The following is a 24,501-nucleotide window of genomic DNA, read 5'->3' as shown; positions in this document are numbered from 1 at the left end:
TGATTGTTTTTATTCATTTTTTTTTCTCTTTTTTTTTGTTAAACATCATGTATAGCCATTGTAATCTTAGATCGTATTTTTGTTTAAATATATTTTCTTTTTCTAGGATATGCTTAACAGAGACAAGAAAGATGATCTTCCAAAGATGCAAATTGGCTTCATCGACGCCATTTGCTTACCCCTATATAAGGTTATTACCCCTATATATACCCCTATATTACCCCTGTATAGTTACACAGAGACTTTACTTTTGAAGAATCTTTTGACTTAAAAACTGTTCTTCTTTGTTCTTAGGCTTAAAATTTCACAGAAAGTAACCAATCAGGTTTTGCGTTATTATTTGGGTTTTAAAGGCTCAAAATTTGACAATTCAAAAACAGGTCAATACAACATCGAATAAAATTTAATTTTCATTTCTAGTTTTAGACTTTTTCCTTGCCCATAGTTTAGTTTTAGACTTTCCCCTTGTTTCTGGGACAAATTCAGGGATAACGTAGTTTGTATTTAGAAACACGATTTTGAAACCTTTGGCCTTTTCTGTAAAGATTAAAATAGTTTTGATATAAATATAAATTTTACTGTGGAGTTTGAAGAAAATAACAAGCAACCTTTTCCTTAGATCTTATTAATTAAAAGAGATATCCATTTGCTTTTTTTTTCATATACAGAAAACCTACGTACGGCGATGGATATATGAATTTTCACTCGTGCCACCCTAATTCGGTGAAGAGAGGTGTTTTAATTTCATTAGTGGATAGGGCTTTTAGAATTTGTTCCTAGAAATTTCTGGATTCAGAATTATTGCATTTAATGAACTTTTTATTTTGCAATGATTTATCCAATTAAACTCACAAACGAAATAATATAAAACAGACATACTAAACCCAATATTAAAATAATTATAGTTTCACAGTCTTCGGAATTGAAATTGTCTAAAATTTATATCTCTTTACATTATTTATCGGGTCTAGGGGAAAAATTTAAACAAATTTTACAGAAATGTAACACTGATACATATTTTCAATCAATTTGACCATTGAGCAGTTTCCTAAATTCAGGGAAGCATTTGAATCAGGGCTTACAGTATTCCTTGTTCATGTGGAAAGTTTCACATTGGCTGTACTCACCAATAATTTAAGGAAAGATTTACTGAGCATCGCAACTCAATAGCAAAAGCTCTGCAATTGAGCAAGCCTCCTGAAACCTTCATTTAGGTTATGGCTGAACACATTTTCTACCATCCTGACCATTTTGTACAATTCGATGAAACAACGGCCACTTCTAATGATAAAGGTTTCATTTAGTGGGCGTGGAAGGCTATTGAAATAAAAAAAAGTATATACCAATATTTCAATATATAGAGATACAAAAAATTTGAACATTGACCCAATTTACAACATTCTTTTGAAAAGTGAAGTGGTAGTTCATGGGGTATTAGGATTTTACAAAATAAACAGGGGACGACATTAAATGCAAGACCTAGGAGAGTTACAGTGACAGTAATGGGTCAAAAGTTACTAGGTATGATTGCAAATGAATGTAATGAAGAATTAAGAGTTTTCAAAAGAGTTTACGAGTACTAGAACGTGTAAGATTCAGGTTGTGCACAACGCATTCATGAAAGAGGTCCAGTAACTACGAGAGGAGTCATCCAACTTTGTTTTTATCACGAGGAATTTTCCTTGACTGCGCTGCAAGATACAATGATTTTCAAGAATTCTGGAAAAAGAAAGATGTCCCATACAATAGTTTCATCCAGCACGTCTCAACAAGGTAGTTGACGTTGGATCCTACTGTCTGCTGAGTGATTGGCCAGTGTCCTTTAAGCATTTTTCGCATTACTTTCCATGGAAAAATACTTTTGAAGAATGTCACGTCGTTAGCAAATTCCTTTAAGAAGAAATATATGCTTGCAGAATTCGAATTCTTGTGTTCATCGTCTGAGCTTCTTACGAAATTGAAGCAGGATTTCAGAAAAACGAACCCTTGTGCATGCTTTTCATGTTGATATGAAAAACTTACTTCTCACTATTTTGGCGAGACTTTTGAAACCCGACATTCTCATTTCTGCTGATGAAACTTCTACCATTTGCTTGAGAACTTGGACAACTATTTGCAGGACACTATTGTGGGTGAGCAGATTGAGTTTGTGTTAGATTCTCAGAAAGTCACCTTTTCAGAAAGACAAGGGCTCCATCAAAGGGCGCAAAGGCATTTCAAGGTAGCTTCCAAACACTTGATCAAGCTTCTGAACGAAGTGTCCAAGACCAAGAGAAAGAAGCGGAGGTAAACCTAATTGACATCTCTTTAAAAACAAAGGAGCTAGATAGACTTGAGGAATCATTGCAAGAAAAAGGGCCTCTGAAAAACAAAAACTAACAATTGTTAATGCCCTTTTGAAAAAGGCCGCCAATTGCTTACGGGAGCTGTGGCTTTAAAGGATCCTGTGGACATTGCTTGGGCCAATTCCCTTCCAAGAGAGTGTCATGAAAACACCAGAAGATGAAAAAAAAAACAGAGAAAATATAGCGGACTAAAAAGGATATATACGTACAGAGCAACAATTTCCAACGACAGTTGAAAGTCTTCTTCATCCTTCGACTTAAAACTAATTGCTTTGTCATCTGGAAAATAATAGTGGCAATTTATCATTTGAAGACAAGCAACTTGAAAGGTAATTTATATAAATGAAAAGAAGTATCGGTCGAAGTAAGAATCCCCAATGAAACCCTAAATTTCCAAGCGGAAAAATGATGATGATAGGCATGGTCTTATCAAACTAAGAGCCTTTCCATGAATTTCATTCTTGTCCAGTTTATCAAAAAGAATTAGCGTCCCCGTTACGCGTTGCAATGATCTTAAAAGAAACGAAATTCAAAGGAAATCCAGCGAGGAAAATCCCGGAGAAAGATTTCCCCCGAGTTTTCCTTCCTCCCCTTTTCCCCAAAAAATTATTCTACGTACTAATAAAGACCGCACGTTTAAATTTAAAAGTATTTCAAATTTCCACCGGAGAATTTCTCCCTTGAGACCACAATCCTTCAGCAAAATTTCCACCTACAAGGGAAATTTTCCCCAGTAAGGTGAACATCGATTTTTTCAAACGTCAGGCTTTCCATAATTGAGATAATCATAGACGAATACAACTACATTTACCCTACATTTATATAAAATACCTAATTGATTTATTTTGATGACATATGCAAAGAGTCAGAAAATACATGCTAATCGAATTTGTTTTAATATAGAAAATCCTTTTGTGGACTTCTCCCCCAGAAAATTACTCCCCCTCCCCCACTGAAAATTTTTCTACACGTCAAATAGCAATAGTATCTTTAATTTTGAAAAATGTTACTGAATACGAAATTCTGAGGTTTCGCTATAAAGAGCTTCTATAATGTGGAAGTGTGTTACGTGGCAAAATTCATAGTTAACTAACCAAAGGGTGTGGACGGATTTTAGATCTAAGACCCTCACAAAAGTTTAATAATAAATCAATAAGACTTTTTAGTGGTCGGATGAACAGCTTAGTAACGTATGCAAAAAAAAAAAAAAAAAAAAAAAAAAACAGACAGCCATACATACATTAAATTCTTTTCGTATACATAGATTCACAGTCAAACTATATTAAAAACTTTTGTCTTTAAATAAATAGTTGCTAGCTATTGGTTATCATAAATAGTCTAAGATAAGTAATGTGTTAAAGCTGCTTTTTTGGGCAACATTGATATTGTTGCCATCCCTTTTACATTAGATGTATTTACCCCTTCTGGAATCGGAATGTGATAATTCCTTATTTTAACTATATATATATTTTTTTATTTATTATTTTCTGTCTTCTCTGTGGTAATTCATATTTATAAAATTAATTTTGATGGTAATTTGCTCTTGCTTTTTTGACAACAACCACTAACCTATTTTAATGAAGATTAAAATTGTATAGCTTAATTTGGATCCTGAAGAATTTTTCGGCAATGCTCAATGACATGATTGATTAAATTTTTGTCAAATTTGCATAAAGTAAAGTAGTTGGCTGAATCTGGTCTTCAGCACTTAGGACATCAAAATTTGAAATATTCATATCCTTTTTTCGTAAATTGAAAACAAATGCCAGAGAATGTTCATACTTCATAAAATGGAATGTGCACACTTTTTGGTCATATTTTATAAAATGGAATGGAGATACTGTTTATACATAATTTATAAAAACATACATTCTTTATGTACATATTTTATAAAATGGAATGTATATACTTTCCTTTCTACCTTCCTTGTCAACTGTATTCATAACCTTTTTCTGTTTTTTATTAGGCTTTATCCGAGTCTTTTCCTTGGGTCAAGCCCTTGTATCAGCATTGTGCAGAAAACAGAGAGAATTGGATGAAATTAGCAGAGCTGGTTGACATGGGTCTCACTTGGATTGATCATGATACCATCGATAAGCCAATTGAGTCCCGTAAGTTTGCTTTTGTTTCATTAACTATTTTTTTTTATTTCTCCGCAAAATAATGTTGCATCACATGTTATTTAAAAAAGAACAATAAGAGCATGTTTGGTAATTACAAAAATTTGGTAATAACCTACCAATTATAAAAGACGAAAACATTTTCAATACCATTTAAACAATATCAGATAGTAAAGATATCACAAAACTCAAACAAAATTGGTTACTTATTCTTTCAGCAATCGGTTACTTATGAGAAAAAAAAAATTGAGCTTCAAAAACTGAAAAAAAAGATCCAATCTTAAATCTGGGTCCCTTGTTTACCCAGAAATCATTTTTATTGTATTACGCTTTTAGATTCAGTTAACTTATTTTATTCATTCATATGATGAGGCAGAATATTCATTAGGACAGAATTATGACCAATAATAAATAGTAGCATAGGCCAGTATTGACAAACTATCATGAAAACCACAACAAGAAATGTGAAAAAAAAATATAAAAGGTCATAGTGCTAAGTAAATTTTACTCTCTTTAACATTGCCATCCTTAGCAAGAATTTTCTTGCTACTATTCTATAACGAACAGTCTTATTTGAGAGTTCGTTTGGTAAACACCTTATTTTGGATATAACCTATTAACACAGTAAGCTCAAGCTGTGTGATTTCCCTACAGGCATTTATTGAAACTTCATTCATAATCGGATTCTTTTCATTTGTTGGCTAATTGATAGTTTTGATATTTGAGTGCAAATTCTCTTGGGACTTAGTGATTTATTAAGTAATGAGATTTTTCATACAAGGACTAATGAACTTGAATATATTTCAATTTTATTAATAAGCGATCAGAAGGGGGGAGTTTTTTGTCGCAAGGGACTTTGTACCTGCCGGGAATGGTTTCTCCCTTAAACTGCGGGGATCAGGTAGCAAGAAACTACGCTTCCCTTGCTTATTATTGCTAAAATATAGTTAAATCGCTCTATGATTATGTCTTATGATAAGAACCTTGTGAAAACATCTAATTGACTGAGGTGAATTGCAATCAAGATTGGGCATGTGCCTTACTTAAACTGAAATTGAGTAATTCTTTCATTCCTTCAGTGTTGCCACTGCTTGACTCTCCCTGTCCAGTATTGCCAATGCTTGACTCGAGTCCCAAAGCAACTATTGTGATATGTCGAAACCAAAAAACTATTGTCCCGAGAGCCTACTGCTGGTAACCACAAATTCTGTCCAATGCGTGTCAGGATGCGGCCGCGGGTACCACGCAGGCGTTAATAAATGCACCCAAATCAGGCTAAAGGACCATTCCGGCTAATGGCTATGCATGGACTGTCTTGCGAAAAAAATTCCCGTGACTCCGAATTCGCAAGCATCTCAACCCCCACAAAAGCCTAGTGCGAAGAGACCTGTAAGAGGAAGTGGAATTGGCACCTCTGCACTAGAAATTACTACGGGACCTAAAACCAACTCTGGACTACCGAAAGGGACTAAGCCGTCTGCAATAAGTGTAGACATTCCCAACTGTGAACTCGAAACAATCCATCTAAGTGAGAAAATTAAGACCCTGGAAGCAAGTTTATCGGCAAGTCAAGCAGAAAATCTAGAAATCCGGACAAGGCACTCAACGTTTCTGTCAGAAATGGAGGAAAAGAACAATCAAATTACAGTGTTGACAGGTCATTTGGAGGTTAAAGACTTTCTTATAGCCCAGCTGAAACAAGAACTCTCGGTTGCTATCGAAACCCGCCCTTGTGACCCTTCGCAAACCTCCCGTGACCAAGTTACCCAGTCAACGCAAACGGACAGAGATATTACTACTACTACTACTACTAATAACTCACTGCAGCACCAAGCCGCCTGATGCCAACACAGCTACGCACGCTCCTCCTCCAGCCTAATCTATTTAAAGCCTCCCTCTTTACACCCTCCCAGGAAGTTCCCATTTCCTTTAAATCTTTATTTGTGACATCCTCCCAACCCAGACAAGGACGACCTGCTTTCCGTGTAGCCCCAGACGGTTGGCCAAAAAGGACAATCTTCGGTAATCTGTCATCCTTCATCCGTAGAACGTGGCCTAGCCATCTCAACCTTTCTTTCATTATAGCCCCAGAAAGCGGGATAGCTAGTGCAAATGCACCTCCTCCGGCGCTCGTAGAGAAAAGTGACGTAAGAACGTAAGACGGTAAAACAGACAGTACCACTCGTAAATACAACACGCTTTGCCGGTTCTTTGAATGATGGTTTTGCAGACTGAAGAAAAACTGTTGGTTTTTGCATATATGCTTAGATTTCAGATCAAAATGTTGCAACAAAAATGATTGCAGTTTTACCACGTAGATTTGTGTAGTGTTTTAACTTGTACCAACAGAGAATGTGTTTTCGCTCATGTCACTCCCGACTTTCGGAAAAAAAGTGGGCGCGCACCAACGAGCACGCCATTATCGCTCCCTGATGAACACGCTTACTGGTGTCAGCGACAACCTTGCGAATATCAGGCAAAAAATAGTTTCCAATCTCTGCCAAGCTTTCAATCACCATAATTCAATCCCCAAAGTCCCCTCCCTAAATACCCCTACTTTAGTGTCTCCTTTTGATTTCCCTCCCCCTTCCATACGTACTGTTCCCCACCTTTTCCCACCATGCCCTGGCATAAACTTTTTCGAAATTTTCAAATAGCAAGAAGAATGATCCACGCGTATTAGCTCCATGCAGAGTTTCCAAAACTTAAAATAGTGGGACGAACGCTAATATATTTTCTGCTCCTTTGTCACCGTTTCCGTCTCGTAACCGTTTTGCAGCCCTTCTTGGTGAATTAGATAGCCTAGTTATTGCATTAGATGAGCCTGAAGTTTTTCTCCCGCCTAAAAAGACCTTTTCAAAACTGACAAAAGTAAACAAACCTAAAGTTGTTGAAAAAGAAGTCCCTCAATCACATTTTCATTTTCCTTCTCTTTCAAATTTAAATGCGGAAAGTCTCGACGTTCATAAAATGGGTGAACTTGAGGGTTATATTCAAGCAACCAGAGCTGATATTATTACAGTTACAGAAGTACATAAACCCTGAACATCCTAAAATACAAGGTTACAAACAATTATTTAAACTAAGACATCAGACTCATCCGTTAGGTAAAAAAGGTGGCGGCGTAGCGTGTTTCGTACGTGAGCAGTTGGTGCCGCGGCTACTACAGATTCTCCATATTGATGATGATGATGAAATGATTTGGATTATGATTCGACCAAAAAATCTTCCGAAATCTGTAACTAGTATTGTTATTGGAGTGTTTTATTGCTCACCCAGTATGGCATCTTTCCCAAAAAAGGTCTTTGCTGAAAAGTTAGATTTGTGTGTTGATTTTATTACTTCTAAGTACCCGAATGTTGGAATTTGCGTTACTGGTGATAAGAACGATCTAAGAATTAAAAGCTTCCTCAGAGGTCAAGGACTCAAGCATATAGTAAAGTTCCCGACTGCTAAAGGTAATACTAAACTCGATGTAATTTGCACAAATTTTATCAGAATACTATAATGAACCTCAAGACCTACCTCCCCTTGGTGGTAGCTACCACTACATGATAAAGTGGGCTCCACTACCTTCGTATAAAGTAAAATATGTAGTTGATAAAGTTTCCTACCGACCTCTTTCGGACAGGGGTCTCTTGGAATTTGGAAATTGGATTACATCGGAGTCCTGGGATGAGGTAGCAGTTTTAGAGTCCTCCGATGAAAAAGCTAAATTTCTGCAAGATAAATTAAGAAACAAATATGAAGAATGCTTCCTGGGAAAACTTCCAAGCGGTGCAACACAGATTGTCCTTTCGTAACCCAAGAAACTAAAGATTTGATTCGGTATAAAATTCAACTAAGAAAAGAAGGGAAAATAGGAAATGCTAATATGCTCCGTAAAAAAATACGTAAAATGACAAGAAAAACTGTAGCTGAGTATTACCACAAAAAAAATTGATAACCTTTTTGAATCAAAGCCTAGCATGTGGTATAAGGAAATACAATGAATTTGTGGAAAATCCCCTAGTGGTGTTGATTTTTTTCAGATTCTAATGATGAACAAGTTGCTAACTAGTTAAATGGTAATTTGGCCAGAATAATCCAATCTTTGCCGCCTCTTGATGTAAATAAAACGACCCAAGAATATCAGAAAATACCACATGATGACATACCTTTACCTACTATTTCTGAGGATCAAGTTTTTAGTAAAATAAAGAAACTTAAACGACCTAGTATAACTCCCATTGATATTCCAATTGAACTTATAAAACCATTTCCTGAAAAATTGACTAAGCCACTAACGCAAATTTTTAATTGCATTTCAACTTCTTCATTTTACCCAGAGATATGGAAAACGGGGTATATTACTGCATTTCCTAAAAAAGATACTGAGATTAATTTCGACGGCGTGAGACCAATCACTTTGACCCCTTGTTCAGCAAAATGTACGAAAGATTTGTAGCAAATTGGCTAAAAGCCGAAGTTGAACCCCTCCTTGATCCTCATCAGTACGGAAACAGAAAGAATACATCAACATCCCATTATCTAGTAAGTCTTTTACATTTTATTTTTAAGCATGTTGATGAGCCTGGTAAATGGCTAAACTTAATAACAATTGATTTTAAAAGGGGTTTCGATCTGATTGATCATAACACTTTAATTTCTAAGCTTTTGATTTATTTTAGAGTGAACCCTGCTGGAGTGAAAATCATTCAGAGTTTTTTAATAAATAGGTCCCGAATTTTAAAATATAAGAAGTCTTTCTCTGAACCTGAGCCAGTTTTTTGTGGTGTACCTCAAGGTACCATCCTGGGTCCTATTCTTTTTCTAGTTATGATTAATAATACTCCTAATGATTGTGAAGTCCATTGGAAATATGCTGATGACCCTACCCTTGGAGAAATTTGTGAAGCAAATGAATGTAGCAAAGCTAAAATTTTAATTGATAATGTGAAGACTAAAGCTGCCGTTTCAAATATGACAGTAAATGACAGTAAATCTTCTATTTTAACTATTTCAGTTTTAAATTCTTCTGAACCTAATTTCCTACCAACTATCTCTGACTCCCTTAAATTCAGTAAGATTAAACTCTAGGGAGTTATTACCAGTGATTTAAAATGGGAAGCAAACACAACTAGTCTAGTAAAAAGGGGTAATGCTGGGCTGCAGATGCTCAAGCTTATGTCAAAACATAGCGCCCCTCCAGATCACCTCCTCTGAATATTTACATCTTTTATTCACCCAATTATGGAATATGCAGCTCCTGTATGGCATTTTGGACTGACGGCTGAGCAAAGCGCCAGGCTCGAAAGAGTTCAGAAAAGGACACTAATGATAGTTTCGAAGCAGGCAGAAATGTCGTATGAAGAGCTGCTGACAAAGTTTAAAATACAAACTCTGGAAAAAAGAAGAGAGAAACTCTGCATGGATTTTGGAAGAAAATCTTTGATCTACCCAATCCAAAACCCTTCCCCCCTCAATCCACAACAAAACGACTCCCGCGCAGGGTTGCAGTGCCTGTTGACAAACTTCAACCGGTACGCTATGCCCACCAGCGGTTAGCGAAGACTTTTATACATAGTTTTGTAAAAATGTATAACGAAAGTCAGGATGATTAATAAGTTGTTGTTTTCTTTTTTGTTTTTGTTTTTGCGTCACTTTTTAATGTGAATATACCAAAGACCCCGACCCTGTCATCCCACGAAGTTTTCTATATTCTCTATCATTGAAGAATTGAACCTCTCAAATCAAAAATGTGTCTAAACCGTAGGAAAAAGTGGCCCAGGCGATCTGTTCACATCTCAGGAAGGTGATCTTGGTCTTCAGACCCTCCCTCAATCTCTCAGAGCCTTTATTTTAGATTGACGAAAAATTTAGCAAAGAAAAAACGGGCTTGATTTCGACAAAGCAGTGAACAATATTCGGAGTATTTTAATTTTTTAGTTAAGGTCTAGTTTTTATATTTTGTCTTTCTTCACTGCTTTGTCTAAGTTAAAACAGTTTTTTCTTTGCACAATTTTTCGTAAATAGAAAAGCAGTGTGGTCTTAGAAATTATTCATCTTAGATGGACAAACCGTCTACTCAATACTGTATCTGTATCCAGATGGGGTCAACTGGCAACCCCAGCTGAATTTAAACTTCATCCAAAATTCTCTTTCACATACTTATGCAAAGCGGTGCTTAGAAATCTACGTAGAATTCCTTACCATAGTTGAGCCTCTTGGTCTTACAGTTTGGCATTGAGTTTCTTGGAGATTGTTTCGTGGTCTTGTAGTGGCCTTATAATTATTTCATGAAAAAAAAAAAAATCTGTTCTCATCCGTTTGATTCGTGCTGTCCTTGATCTCTTGTTACAATTGAGAGAAGATCTGCTGCTTGAGCAAGCCTAACCTGGGGATTTAATAAGAGATTAAATAAAAAAACAAGTTTTTTTCAACTGAAAGTAAGGAGCGACAGTAAAACTTAAAACGAACAGAAATTGCTCCGTATATGAAAGGGGCTGTTCCCTCCTCAACGCCTCGCTATTTACGCTAAAGCTTTTAATTGTTTTAAAAAGTAGAATTGTGGCAAAGAGTCAAACTTTAGCGTAAAAAGCGAGGGATTGCGGAGGGGACAATTCATTTCATATACGGAGTAATTTCTTTCCGTTTTAAGTTTTAATGTTACTCCTTACTTTCAGTTAAAAAAATTAGTTTTTTTTATTTAATTTTTTTTCTATTTAATTTCTGAACATTTTTGAATTAATGTATGTTTGATTTTGGCTCTCCGCACATAAATTATTAAAATGAAATTTATATATTAATTCTTTATTTTGGCTAAATGGCTTTCTCTTAGTTTTGATCAGACGATTTTGAGAAATAAGGGGTGGGGAAGGAGGCCTAGTTGCCCTCCAATTATTTGGCTACTTAAAAAGGCAACTAGAAATTTTAATTTTTAACGAACGTTTTTATTAGTAAAAAATATGCGTGACTTAAGAATTAACTTACGTAACAAACTTTTATATTCTTATATTTTTATTATGTATACGAGAGGGTTTGTACCCTCTTTAATACCTCGCTCTTTACACTAAATCGTAAGTTTTGTCCCAATGCTTTAAGAATGACCCCTGAATCAAAAAGGCCGTAGAATAAATAGTTGAAATTACTAAAAATACTTTAGCATAAAGAGCGAGGTATTTATCTCCTGCTAAATACCTCTCTCTTTTTGCTAAAGTATTTTTAGAACCCCTCATATGCGTAATAATATCTGTTCGTTTTAAGTTTCAATGCTACTCCTTACTTTCAATTGAAAAAACTTTTCATGTTTATTTTTTCACTTCTTTTATATTAATGCTAGAAAATCCTGCACCCTTTTCATTGAATTTTTCTTCCCCCATGACATATTCCTCCGGAAAGATCCTCCCACATATCCCACTCTCCCCTCAACCCCACCCCCAAACCAAAAATATCCCCCTGAAAACGTCTGTACACTTCCCAATAACCATTACTATATGTAAACACTGGTCAAAGTTTGTAACTTGCAGCCCCTCCCCCAGGGATTGTGGGGGAGTAAGTCATTCTCAAAGACATATTTATTATGGTTTTCGACTATGTGGAACAAAATGGCTATCTCAAAATTTTGATCCGTTGACTTTGGAAAAAAATGAGCGTGGGAGGGGGCCTAGGTGCCCTCCAATTTTTTTGGTCACTTAAAAAGGGCACTAGAACTTTTCATTTGCGTTAGAATGAGCCCTCTTGCGACACTCTAGGACCACTTGGTCGATACGATGACCCCTGGGAAAAAAACAAAAAAAAAAACAAATAAACACGCACCCGTGATTTGTCTTCTGGCAAAAAATACGAAATTCCACATTTTTGTAGATAGGAGCTTGAAATTTTCGCTGTAGGGTTCTCTGATACGCCGAATGCGACGGTGTGATTTTCGTTAAGATTCTATGACTTTTAGGGGATGTTTTCCCCTATTTTCCAAAATAAGGCAAATTTTCTCAGGCTCGTAACTTTTGATGACAAAGACTAAATTTAATGAAACTTATATATTAGAATCAGCATGAAAATTCGATTCTTTTGATGTATCTTTTAGCATCAAAATTCCGTATTTTAGAGTTTCGTTTACTATTGAGCCGGGTCGCTCCTTACCACAGTTCGTTACCACGAACTGTTTGATTGGGTCAAAATGAAAATAGCACCATTGGAGTCAAAAAATTAGAAAACCCTGTTCAAGAGCATTACTGTTCCCCATCTTGAGCAACGAGGAAAATCACTTTTTTTCACATGGACTGGTGTTCCTCCTTTTTTTAACGTAGGTGCTTCCAGTTACTCTAAATAGCGGCTTAGGTTAAAGTGATATACTTCGAGAAACATAGAAAATCATTTTTTCGTATGGGAATAAGTGATGTGTCTCTTATTTTTGTTCTCCTGCTTTGTTTTTTTTTTCTGTCACCACCAGTGGGGCATTTAAACGTCATAGGAGATGTTTAATGGTTTATTGGAAAAGAACAGGGCTATCTAGGGCTAATATTTGACAAAAACTACAAGATGACATAAAATAAGTATTTTTTGACAATCTATATATATATAAAAATAAGTTGTCTGTGTGTGTGTGTGTGTGTCGAGTGACGTCATGTTTGTGTGTCGACTGACGTCATGTTTGTTGATTGACGAAATTACACACCGGGACATCGGGACCCAAATGACGACCGGGACACCGAGACATAGGGAATATAAATGACGACCGGGACACTCAAAGAGAAAGCGACCGGGACACAAGGAATGTTCGATTAGCAATCACCATCAACAAAGCACCGGGACACAAATGACGACCGGGACACAGGGAATATCAATGACGACCAGGACACTCAAAGAGAAATTACAGACCGGGACACGGGAACACAAATGACGACCGGGACACCGCGACACAGGGAATATAAATGACGACCGCGACATTCAAAGAGAAATTACAGACTGGGACACCGGGACACAAATGACGACCGGGACATAGGGAAATAACAACAATGGGGACGCCGGGGGGCACAGGGGGATATATAAATGACGACAGGGACACAGGGAATGTTCGATTAGCAATCACCATCAACAAAGCTCAAGGGCAATCATTAGAATAATGAGGTATAGATCTGAATACAGATTGTTTTTCCCATGGACAATTATATGTTGCATGTTCAAGAGTCGGTAAACCTGACAATCTATTAATATGCACAGACAATGGGACAGCCAAGAATGTTGTACATTCGCAAGTTTTACGTAGTTAAAAATATATATATATATATATATATATATATATATATATATATATATATATATATATATATATATATATATATATATATATATATATATATATCTATATTCACAGGTGGGACACAGGGACACAACTACACTGGCGCTTAACTAATATGGCGCGAAAAGACTTGCGCGCGCGGGGGGGCTTGGGGGGGAAGCGCCCCCACCAACTAAGTGTTGGGGTGGCACGAAGCACCACCCCAACAGCTAGTAGATGATATAAAACACTTATCTTTTGAAAAGTTGCTTCTCTGTAGCATGATTTGGTATTTTAGTGACTCCACTGCCTGATTCCCTCTGGTTTATTGCTTACTAGATCCAGCTAAGGAAAAACCTATAGTCTTTTCCTGTGCGTGATATTTTATAAATATGTCGTAGCGCGAAAAAGGAGGGTGGCCCACAAATAGGGACAATGCATCAGGATTGAATTTCTTATTTTAGGAAGGGGGTGGGGGACCAATTAAATACTGAATTTTATTTAAATTATTATTTTTATTGAAATACCGTAAAATATAAAGTTAAGAACTATTTCACGTTTTCACATTTTAACCATATTAAACGGTCAGATGAAAAAATAAGCTATCAGTAGCATGAAAAGATACTCAACCACTTGACTCATCCTAATTTTGGATTGAGCTTGAGATAAACGAAAGAAGCGTGTGCGTAAAATATATATTAAGATTAAGAAATTAAACTTACAGATTTGCTTCAAATACAAGATACAAAGGCAAATTTTTAGTAAGAGACACTTGAGAAAATAACAGTGTTGATTTGTGATATTAAGCATTTCCTGCATTCTCTGGCAACTTACTTACAGTGACACCAGAACTCAAGCCCCTGCCCAACAACCAGAGCTGGAATCCAGCACTCCCACTACTCAAACACCTTAAAATAGTGCTGACAACCCATATGATCGTCCTATCTGAAAGTCTAGGACAACAAAAACCTAAATACCTGATTTAAATAGTTTTAATATCATATCAAACAGTTCGTGGTAACGAACTGTAGTAAGGAGCGACCCGGCTCAATAGTAAACGAAACTCTAAAAAACGGAATTTCGATACTAAAAGATATATCAAAAGAATCGGATTTTTATGCTGATTTTAAATATATAAATTTCATCAAATTTAGTCTTTGTCATGAAAAGTTACGAGCCTGAGAAAATTTGCCTTATTTTGGAAAATAGGGGGTAACACCCCCTAAAAGTCATAGGATCTTAACGAAAATTACACCATCGTATTCAGCGTATCAGAGAACCCTATAGAAAAAATTCCAAGGTCCAATCTACAAAAATGTGGAATTTCGTATTTTTTAGTGCCCTTTTTAAGTGACCAAAAAAATTGGAGGGCACCTAGGCCCCCTCCCACGCTCATTTTTTTCCCAAAATCAACAAATCAAAATTTTGAGATAGCCATTTTGTTCCGCATAGTCGAAAACCATAATAACTATGTCTTTGGGGATGACTTAACCCCCACAGTCCCTGGGGGAGGGGCTGCAAGTTACAAACTTTGACCAATATTTACATACAGTAATGGTTACTGGGAAGTGTACCGACGTTATCAGGGGGATTTTTTTGGTTTGGGTGTGGGGTTCAGGGGAGGGGGCTATATGGGAGGATCTTTCCTTGGAGGAGTATTTCATGGGGGAAGAGAAATTCAATGAAAAGGGCGCAGGACTTTCTAGCATTACTATAAAAAAAACAATGAAAATATAAACATGAAAAAGTTTTTTCAATTGAAAGTAAGGAGAAGCATTAAAACTTAAAACGAACAGAGATTATTAAGCATATGAAGGGTTCTAAAAATACTTTAGCATAACGAGCGAGGTATTTAGGAGGAGATAAATACTTCGCTCTTTATGCTAAAAAGTTTTTAAATAATTTCAACTATTTATTCTACGGCCTTTCTGATTCAGGGGTCATTCTTAAAGAATTGGGATGAAACGTAACGTAAGTTACGTAAGTTATGTACGTTTGTTACGTAAGTTAATTCTCAAGTTACGTTTTTATTACTAATAAAAACGTTCGTTAAAAATTAAAAGATCTAGTTGCCTTTTTGAGTAACCGAAAAATTGGAGGGCAACTAGACCTCCTTCCCCACCCCTTATTTCTCAAAATCGTCTGATCAAAACTAAGAGAAAGCCATTTAGCCAAAATTAATTATTGGCTAAAGAATTAATATGCAAATTTCATTTTAGTAATTTATGTACGGGGAGCCAAAATCAGACATGTATTAATTCAAAAACTTTCAGAAATTAAATTAAAAAAAATAAGTTTTTTTAAATGAAAGTAAGGAGCGACATTGAAACTTAAAACGAACAGAAATTACTCCGTATATGAAAGGGGCTTTTCCTCCTCGACACCCCGCTCCTTGCGCTAAAGTTTGATTCTTTCTCGCAGCTCTACTTTTCAAAACAATAAAAAACTTTAGCGTAAGGAGCGGGGTGTCGAGGAGGAAAAGCCCCTTTCATATACGGAGTAATTTCTGTTCGTTTTAAGTTTTAATGTCGCTCCTTACTTTCATTTAAAAAAACTTATTTTTTTTTATTTAATATATTGTAAGGACCGAATAAATTACAAACACCAGCTGCAAACAAAACTGAGAGACTTGAAACATAATTTAGCCATTGCTTTTTCATTGCATCTTTTGTGATTTGGGACGATTTTAACGTACCCTGGTTTTACCTTCTTTTTTTATTAGACGGTTCCTGCACTCAAAATGAAGTCAGTGATTTACAAGTCAGTTATGCTCGGAACCTATTCTAACAACAAGCTAAAAACACGGATTAGAACCTGATTTCATCGATTACGTTCAGCTTTTTGTTTGTCAGAACTGCCCACGCGAGCAATGGCGTAGTGAGCTAAGTTTCTGTGCCAGTAGGCACAGGCATCTGAATATAGTATTTTTATAGTACAAAGAGTTACATTTAATTGCCACAAGGTATTGAACGCATTTAATATGCATTTGGCGTTTAATATGCTATAAGAAGGGAGGTTAAAGGTGTAATTCTAATTGAATAAATAGAATTGAAAAAGTAAAATTATTTTTACAATAGATAAAATTGAGTCAAATTTGAATAGTTTAATGTGTCTTTCATTTCAATGCTGTAATAAATGGAAAGAGAATATTTGTAATATAATTCACTTTCAGTGACACCAATAACGCATTAAGCTTTAGATTTTGAAATATTGATCACAAGCCACCAAGTTTTATCAACACAACTCAGATAAAATTATTTGTAATTAAGAGGCGTCATACCTAACATGAGCTAGGTATGCTTTGATACAGGGTTTTCACGACGTCAAGAAAGATGTCCAAAAAGTTACAAACCACTTTCTGTATATAAGTTTTGTCTATTTTTTGTAGTTGGGCAGAAATTCAACATCATTAAGTTTTTCCGAGAAAGTCAGCCAAGTTGCTGTAAAGTCGAAAAGCTGAAATTCTCGCATGAGCCGGACAAACTTTATGATATGGGTTTTGCAGAAACCTTTTATGACATCGGGGGAGCACCGCAATTATACCAAACTGCTCATATATTAAAATCAATACATATCTGTTTCAGGTAGTTCGGAATTAACCCAGCTCCCACTAGTGGTAACAGAGCTGAAGCCACGCACAACAAGTGAGTCTTCCATTAATAAATCCCAGCTACAACTCCCAGAAAATGACAGATCAAGACGATCAAAACATGGCAGTAAGTCTTCGTCGGCGCCAAGTTCTCCTAATGATCTCAGTGAAAATGAAGAACCTGAAATAAGACCGAGTAGCCTCCGATCATTCAGTCTGAGCAACCAGCATCCAGCCCTTAAACCGCTTATTAAGAAAAGTAACTCAAAAATGTGCATAATAAGTTAACGCTTTTTTTTACGATGGATAAACTTACATCCAAGACGATTATATGTGGAAAGCTCATAAATTGAAATTGGACATCCGGTGTGCGTGACTGAAGCACGAATAAGGGGGGTCATTGGACCGGTGACGCTTCTCACTCCTCAGTTATTTGCTTTTTTCCAAACATAGTACCAGTATTGAAGGGCTTCTGAGGTCCAGGATCGGTCTAAATGAAGTCCGTTCTTCGATACTCGGGTCGGGTGCGCTTTGATCTAAAATCTGGGCAGTGCTTTGGAAATTTTAGCGCATAAGAAATTTAAAGGTATCTAGGGGATGTGGAAGGCTAATATTGGTGCTCCGAAAAATAAACGAAGTAGCTTAAATTGCATAATAGTTTCCCTATATACACATGAAAAAATGGGGATAACTGTTGCTTCTTTTACTTTTTTCAACCCTAACTCAAAGAACGAAAAACATAAGGTACGAAAATAACGAAAATGACGCTTCTCACTCCTCAGTTATTTGCTTTTTTCCAAACATAGTACCAGTATTGAAGGGCTTCTGAGGTCCAGGATCGGTCTAAATGAAGTCCGTTCTTCGATACTCGGGTCGGGTGCGCTTTGATCTAAAATCTGGGCAGTGCTTTGGAAATTTTAGCGCATAAGAAATTTAAAGGTATCTAGGGGATGTGGAAGGCTAATATTGGTGCTCCGAAAAATAAACGAAGTAGCATAAATTGCATAATAGTTTCCCTATATACACATGAAAAAATGGGGATAACTGTTGCTTCTTTTACTTTTTTCAACCCTAACTCAAAGAACGAAAAACATAAGGTACGAAAATAACGAAAATGGAGCTAGCGTGAGGGGGGGTCTATATCTATTCAATTCTTGGGCCCAAATTTTAAGTTTTCATGGAAGCACTTTAAATCGCCGTAAAACTGTTGTTAACCCTCTAACATTTCACAAATGATGGGAAAAATTATGCTTATTGAAATCAGAGTGAAGCATGGGTTTTAATTATGCATGATCGGAGAACCCTGAATTGATTTCATGGCTCCGTGCCTTTCCAAACTTCAGAACCAAAACCTTGTTTTTAGAGAACGGATTTTTAGTTATTAGCAGAAATATATCCATAAATAATTTTGGTAGCATCAAGAATATCTTTTTAATTTAGACCGTAATCCCTAGAAAGTTTAAATAAAGAATTGTCAACCAATTTTAATTTTATCTGTGTTTTATATATATATATATATTTAACTATTTATTTTAGCTTATATTTGTTGAATTCTATTTCATTGTATTATGCTTAATTTAAGTATTGGATATCTGATTTAATTTAAATATTAAAATATAGCTTAATAAATAAGTATTTAAAGTTTCGTTTTACTTAATAATTGTTGTGTTTTGGTTATTCTGTCTAGGATAACAAAAAGTTATGGGAAGTTTTGAAAAATAGCTTATTGTGTGTATCGTTAAGATAATTTCTGCAAAAATAATTTATTTTAGCGTTAATATAGATGAATGTATAATAAAGAGTTTAAACCAAATAGTTTACATAAAGCTTATAATTCGTTTTGTGACGCGGTCTCCAGTTAATCTTCCTTGTACGAATAATACAGTCATAGAGTACGAAGAACTACTACTACTACTACTACTACTACTACTACTAATAATAATAATAATAATAATAACTCACTGCAGCACGAAGCCGCCTGAGGCCAACACAACTACCCATGCTCCTCCTCCAGCCTAATCTATTCAAGGCCTCCCTCTTTACACCCTCCCAGGAAGTTTCCATTTCCTTTAAATCTAAATTTATGACATCCTCCCAACCCAGACAAGGACGACATGCTTTCCGTGTAGCCCCAGACAGTTGGCCAAAAAAGACAATCTTCGGCAATCTGTCATCCTTCATCCGCAGAACGTGGCCTAGCCATCTCAACCTTTCTTTCATTATAGCCCTAGAAAGCGGGATTGAACCACATTTTTCGTACAACCTACTGTTTGAAATACGGTCAGTCAGCCGTGTACCCAGAACAATCCGTAGGCAATTTGTCTGGAAAACATCTAGTAAATTTTCATCTGCTTTTCAGAGCACCCATGCTTCAGAGCCATATTTGACCAATCTCATCACTGTAGCTTCTAATCTTGGTTTGCAGGCTTATCTTTCTATTCTTCCAAACTTTTTTTAACTGTGAAAAAACACCCTGAGCCTTAGCTATTCTACTTTTAACATCTTCACTGCTCCCACCGTCTTTACCAATAATACTACCAAGGTAAGTGAAACTGCCAACCTGATTAATCTTTTCGTTACCCAACGTCACCTTTTCATCTTCACTTATTCCTAGCCTTAGTGACTTAATCTTCTCATTAATTTTCAAGCCTATTTTAGCAACCTGAACTTTCAAAACCTCTAAAAATTAATTCATTTTGCTCACACTTTCATCTAATATGCTTAAATCATCAGCATAATCTACGTCCAGGAGCGTTTTTCCTTCCCATTTGATTCCGTGGTCTCAAATTGCCTTTCCTGTGCTCTTTAAGACGAAATCCATCAAAATGATCCATATAAAAGGGGATAGAACACAACCATGCTTAACTCCTGATTTAATACAAAACCAGTTGCTAACCTCATTTCCTACCTTAATCGCAGCAGTATTATTCTCGTACATAGCACAAATCACTTTAATGTATTTTCTTATTATACCATATAAGGATACGACCTTTGCTAACGCTCTTCTATCAACAGAATCGAAATCTTGCTCATAATCGATGAAACTGAGGACCAAAGGTGTTTGACAACGAAGGGACTTCTCAATTATTAACCTAAGAGCGAAAACTTGGTCGACACATCCTCTACCTTTCCTAAAACCACACTGTTCTTCCCTTAAAACTTTGTCTACAGCATCTCCAAGTCTAAAAGTATCATATTGCTCAGTAATTTGCAACCTACAGAGACCAGAAGAATGCCTCGATGATTACGCCACTCACTCTTGTCACCTTTCTTGTACAGTGGCTTAATTATGGTTTTCCTAAAATCATTAGGTACATCCCCTTTTTCAAAAATCATGTTCATAATCTTCAGTAGCTTATTCCTAACCTCAGAGCCACCATATTTAAGAGACTCATTTATCACACTATCAGCACCTTGAGCCTTATTATTTTTTAATCCTTTTAGTACTGTCGCTAATTATTCCTCACTAAACAGATCTTCCTTCACATCCAAGGTATTACAAACTTTCTCATTTTCATCTATATCTTTTCCTGCAACTGTATCTCGGTTTAGCACATTTTCAAAATGTTCCACCCATCGTTCTTTAACTTTTTCCTTATTACTAATTGTGGCCCAATTTCTATCTTTAACTGGGACTAGTCCCGATTGACTACTCCCTTTCAATTCTCCCTTAAATTGAACATCAAAACTAGGACACTGTTTGCCACCTGGAGCCATATTAGGCCTGCTTCATACATGAAAATAGGAAATTTCTGTCATTCTTTTTCCTCTGTTTCGAAATTATGAAGTAATTGGGTTAGCACCACATTTTTGTCTGTATTTCCTCTTTGGTCTATGAAACGAAACAAGCAATACCCTTAAGCTGTGTGGTGCCATTTGTTTTTAGTTTATTTTCTAAGCTTTCTCAACCAGGATTTTTTTTTTTTTTTTTTTTTTGACATCTGCTGCTGCTAAAAACTATATAATTATACACGACGGTCATTTTTTGTAAAGAATTGAATTCCTGTATTCCTGTGTGTTTTTTTTTAAGATATATAAGGTTGTGTGAGTTATCGCACAACAAATTAAAATAATCAGATATCATTATTATCCCCCCCCTGGTACTATAAGATAGCAGAGTATACTATAGTATTTTCTCGATAGGTCTTTAAGACGGAAGTTTATGCTTATTCTTGTACTGAGGTGAATTATATATTATTTGCATACACTGGCTCCTTAATATCGTCCGGTTTTCAAATAAAAATAAAAGTAATAACTCATTGAAGTTAATAGTGCTATACAGCATTATGTGTAATTAATAGAAAAGAAACAGGGCCAGGTTGTGTTGGTAGACTAATAAGACTCGGTGTACCTTTATTCTAAAAATATCAAAAATTTGATTTTTCAAAGAAACTCAACCAAATGCTGTTTTTCTAAATCAGAAAGACTGACATATAATCGAAGGTTAAATGCTCAAAACAAACCTTCCTTCACATCCAAGGTATCTCAAACTCTTTCATTTTCCTCTATAGCTTTTCCTGCAACTGTATCTCGGTTTTGCACATTCTCATTTTTCACATAGAGCAGCGAAATTAGTGGTTAGGGTTGGTGTGAATTTGTCTAGGCCAGTAAAAAATACAAGACAGGAAAACAGCAGGGTTGTACCCTATTATCTAAGTTATTTAAGTATTTATATATAGAACCTAGAAACATTTATGGATAAGAAGGAAGCCCCAATGTTGACACTGGATGTGACACAGATGTCAATGTTGACACAGATTCATGTCACAAGTTACATAAACTATTGAACTGATTAGAGGATTTCTAATTAAATAGGAAACTTAGGTTGACTGTTGGGGAAAAAGTAGTTTTAGTGTTTGGAATGGTCGTTCATTAAGCGAGGAAGATAATTTTAAAAGTGTTACAATTTGTTAAAAATTTAGAACGATTTCTCAGGTTGGCAATTGAGGACAGAAGTAGATTTTTGTGATTTGTGTCTTTCTTTGTTGTATCTGTATATATAAAAATAAGTTGTTTCTTTGTGTGTCTGTCGACTGACGTCATGTTTGTGTGTCGACTGACGTCATTATAAGGATTGAGCTGTATGTCGTCATGAAGTTGTTTTTCGACTGACGTCATGTTTGTCAACTGATAAAATTACAGACCGGGACACCAGGACACAAATGACGACCGGGACATAGGGAATATAAATGAAGACCGGGACACTCAAAGAGAAATTACAGACTGGGACACCGGGACACAAATCACGACTGGAACACAGGGAATATAAATGACAACCGGGACACAACTACAACGGGGATGCCGGGGGCACAGGGGGGATTATTTTGTATTGCCAGTAGGGCTTTTAGCGCTTTACTTACTTATATGAATGACTTCATAGCAGTAGTTATAACACATTCTAATGCATAAATTAGGTATTTAAAGGGTATACCGGGAGCCCAGCCCAAGCACTTGGGACGCGAAAGGCTTCTATGTATGGATTCTTATTGTCGCTTATCTTCTAACCGCCGAAAATTTGAGACAATTTGCTGTATTTTCATATTGAACCGTTTTTAAAGATATTTGACTATTAAAGCAAGACTATTTCTAATAACGATATCTACTATGCTTGAAACTTTTCATTTTATTTTTTAGGATTTTAATAACTGAAAATTGCTTAAGATAGAATCATAGAATCATTCATGCAGAAGTATCGGATACCTGTCTGGGTCTGTCACTCGCGTAAGTCGTTACGCGCCATATTAATTACGCGCCATTGTTAGTTGTGTCACTGTGTCCCACCTGTGAATATAGATAGATATAGATATGTTTTTAACTACGTAAAACTTGCGAATATAGAACATTCTTTGCTGTCCCATTTTCTGTGCATATAAATAGATTGTCAGGTTTACCGACTCTTGAACATGCAACATATAGTCGTACATGGGAAAACAATCCGTATTCAAATCTATACCGCATTTTTCTGTTGATGGTGATTTGTTGATGAGCTTTGTTGATGGTGATTACTAATCGAATATTCCCTGTGTCCCCGTCGTCATTTATATATCCCCTCCTTTGCCCTTCCGACGTCCCTGTTGTAGTTGTGTCCCTATGTCCCGGTCGTCATTTGTGTCCCGGTGTCCCATCTGTAACGTCATACAGTCTTCAATGGCTCTGTTGGTGCGGACATTTTAGGAAGTTTAACTTTTCCTGAGGCGCAACACATTCCCATTGTTTCTCCATTAAATTTCAAGGCCTTGCAATAGCGACAAATTTTAGACATAGTCCCGATTTGGACACATCTACTCAAGCTATAATCACCGACTGGGCTGTACCTGAATGCTAGGCGATAATTTTGACGTTGCTCTTGTGATTCCTCTGCACGCTTTACTTTTGCGTTGCTCTCGTGGTTCCTCGACACGCCTTCGTTGACGTAAATTCATTCTGAAGCTCAGCAATTTCTAATAAACCTCAAACTTTGGGTTTCTGTTTTAAGGTTTTCAAATTACTTAAATCCATGATACTGATCTTATGAATACTCTGATTTTGACGATATTCAATTTGATTCATACATGATCCCTTCAAATGAACTTTCTACTGGTATATATCGTTTACTTGATGTGGACAATCCTATATCAGTGCCCTATAATCAAGCTATCCGTCTGATGATTACTTCAGAAGACGTTCTACATTCATGAGCCGTGCCATCTCTAGGTATTAAAATGGATGGAGTCCCAGGATGCAGTCCTAATGGATGCAGTAAAGTGGATGCAGTCCCTTAATCAGTCCGGACTTCTAGTGAATATGCCCGGAGTATTTTATTGACAATGTTCTGAAATTTGTGGATCTGGACATAGTTTTATACCTACTGTGATTGAAGCTGTTGGAGAGAGAGACTTTCTAAAGTCACTTGAGTTACAAATTTCATAGGGTGGCTGAAAGTAAAGCGGTAGCCTCTTAAGCTCTCTTATGGTAATTACCCCCTATGGCACAGAGACTTAGTTTATTAATAAATATAAGGTTGTCAACTTTATGAAGCCTGTGGCAATCTCTTATTCCTCAAATGATACCACTTCCTTGAATTATGATCTTCCTTATCTCTATAGCTCTACTATGGGCTATTATAACTATAGTATTTTTCCTTTATCAACCCCGTTCGGTTTCTTCTGCTAAGAGCTTCTCTGATCAAACTATTTATTTAAATTGAAA

At 36.1% G+C, this 24,501-nt stretch overlaps 1 protein-coding gene across 1 annotated transcript in view; it reads left to right on the top strand.

Annotated features, from left to right (window-relative positions):
- LOC136024823 (cGMP-specific 3',5'-cyclic phosphodiesterase-like) overlaps positions 1 to 21,773 on the top strand; it is a gene marked incomplete at its 5' end in the record, with an annotated part of 114,109 nt that extends 92,336 nt beyond the window's left edge. Inside the window, 3 exons of the mRNA XM_065700303.1 lie at positions 107 to 190; positions 4,312 to 4,456; positions 17,309 to 21,773. Coding sequence (XP_065556375.1) covers positions 107 to 190; positions 4,312 to 4,456; positions 17,309 to 17,601 — 522 coding nt within the window. The remainder of the gene's footprint in view (positions 1 to 106; positions 191 to 4,311; positions 4,457 to 17,308) is intronic.
- Positions 21,774 to 24,501: the final 2,728 nt, after the last annotated feature.

Source organism: Artemia franciscana, chromosome 3, assembly GCF_032884065.1.
Source record: "Artemia franciscana chromosome 3, ASM3288406v1, whole genome shotgun sequence".
Classification (NCBI taxonomy): Eukaryota; Metazoa; Arthropoda; class Branchiopoda; order Anostraca; family Artemiidae; genus Artemia; species Artemia franciscana.
Note: the sequence above shows the minus strand (reverse complement) of the source record. Positions and strands in the feature narration are given on the sequence as shown.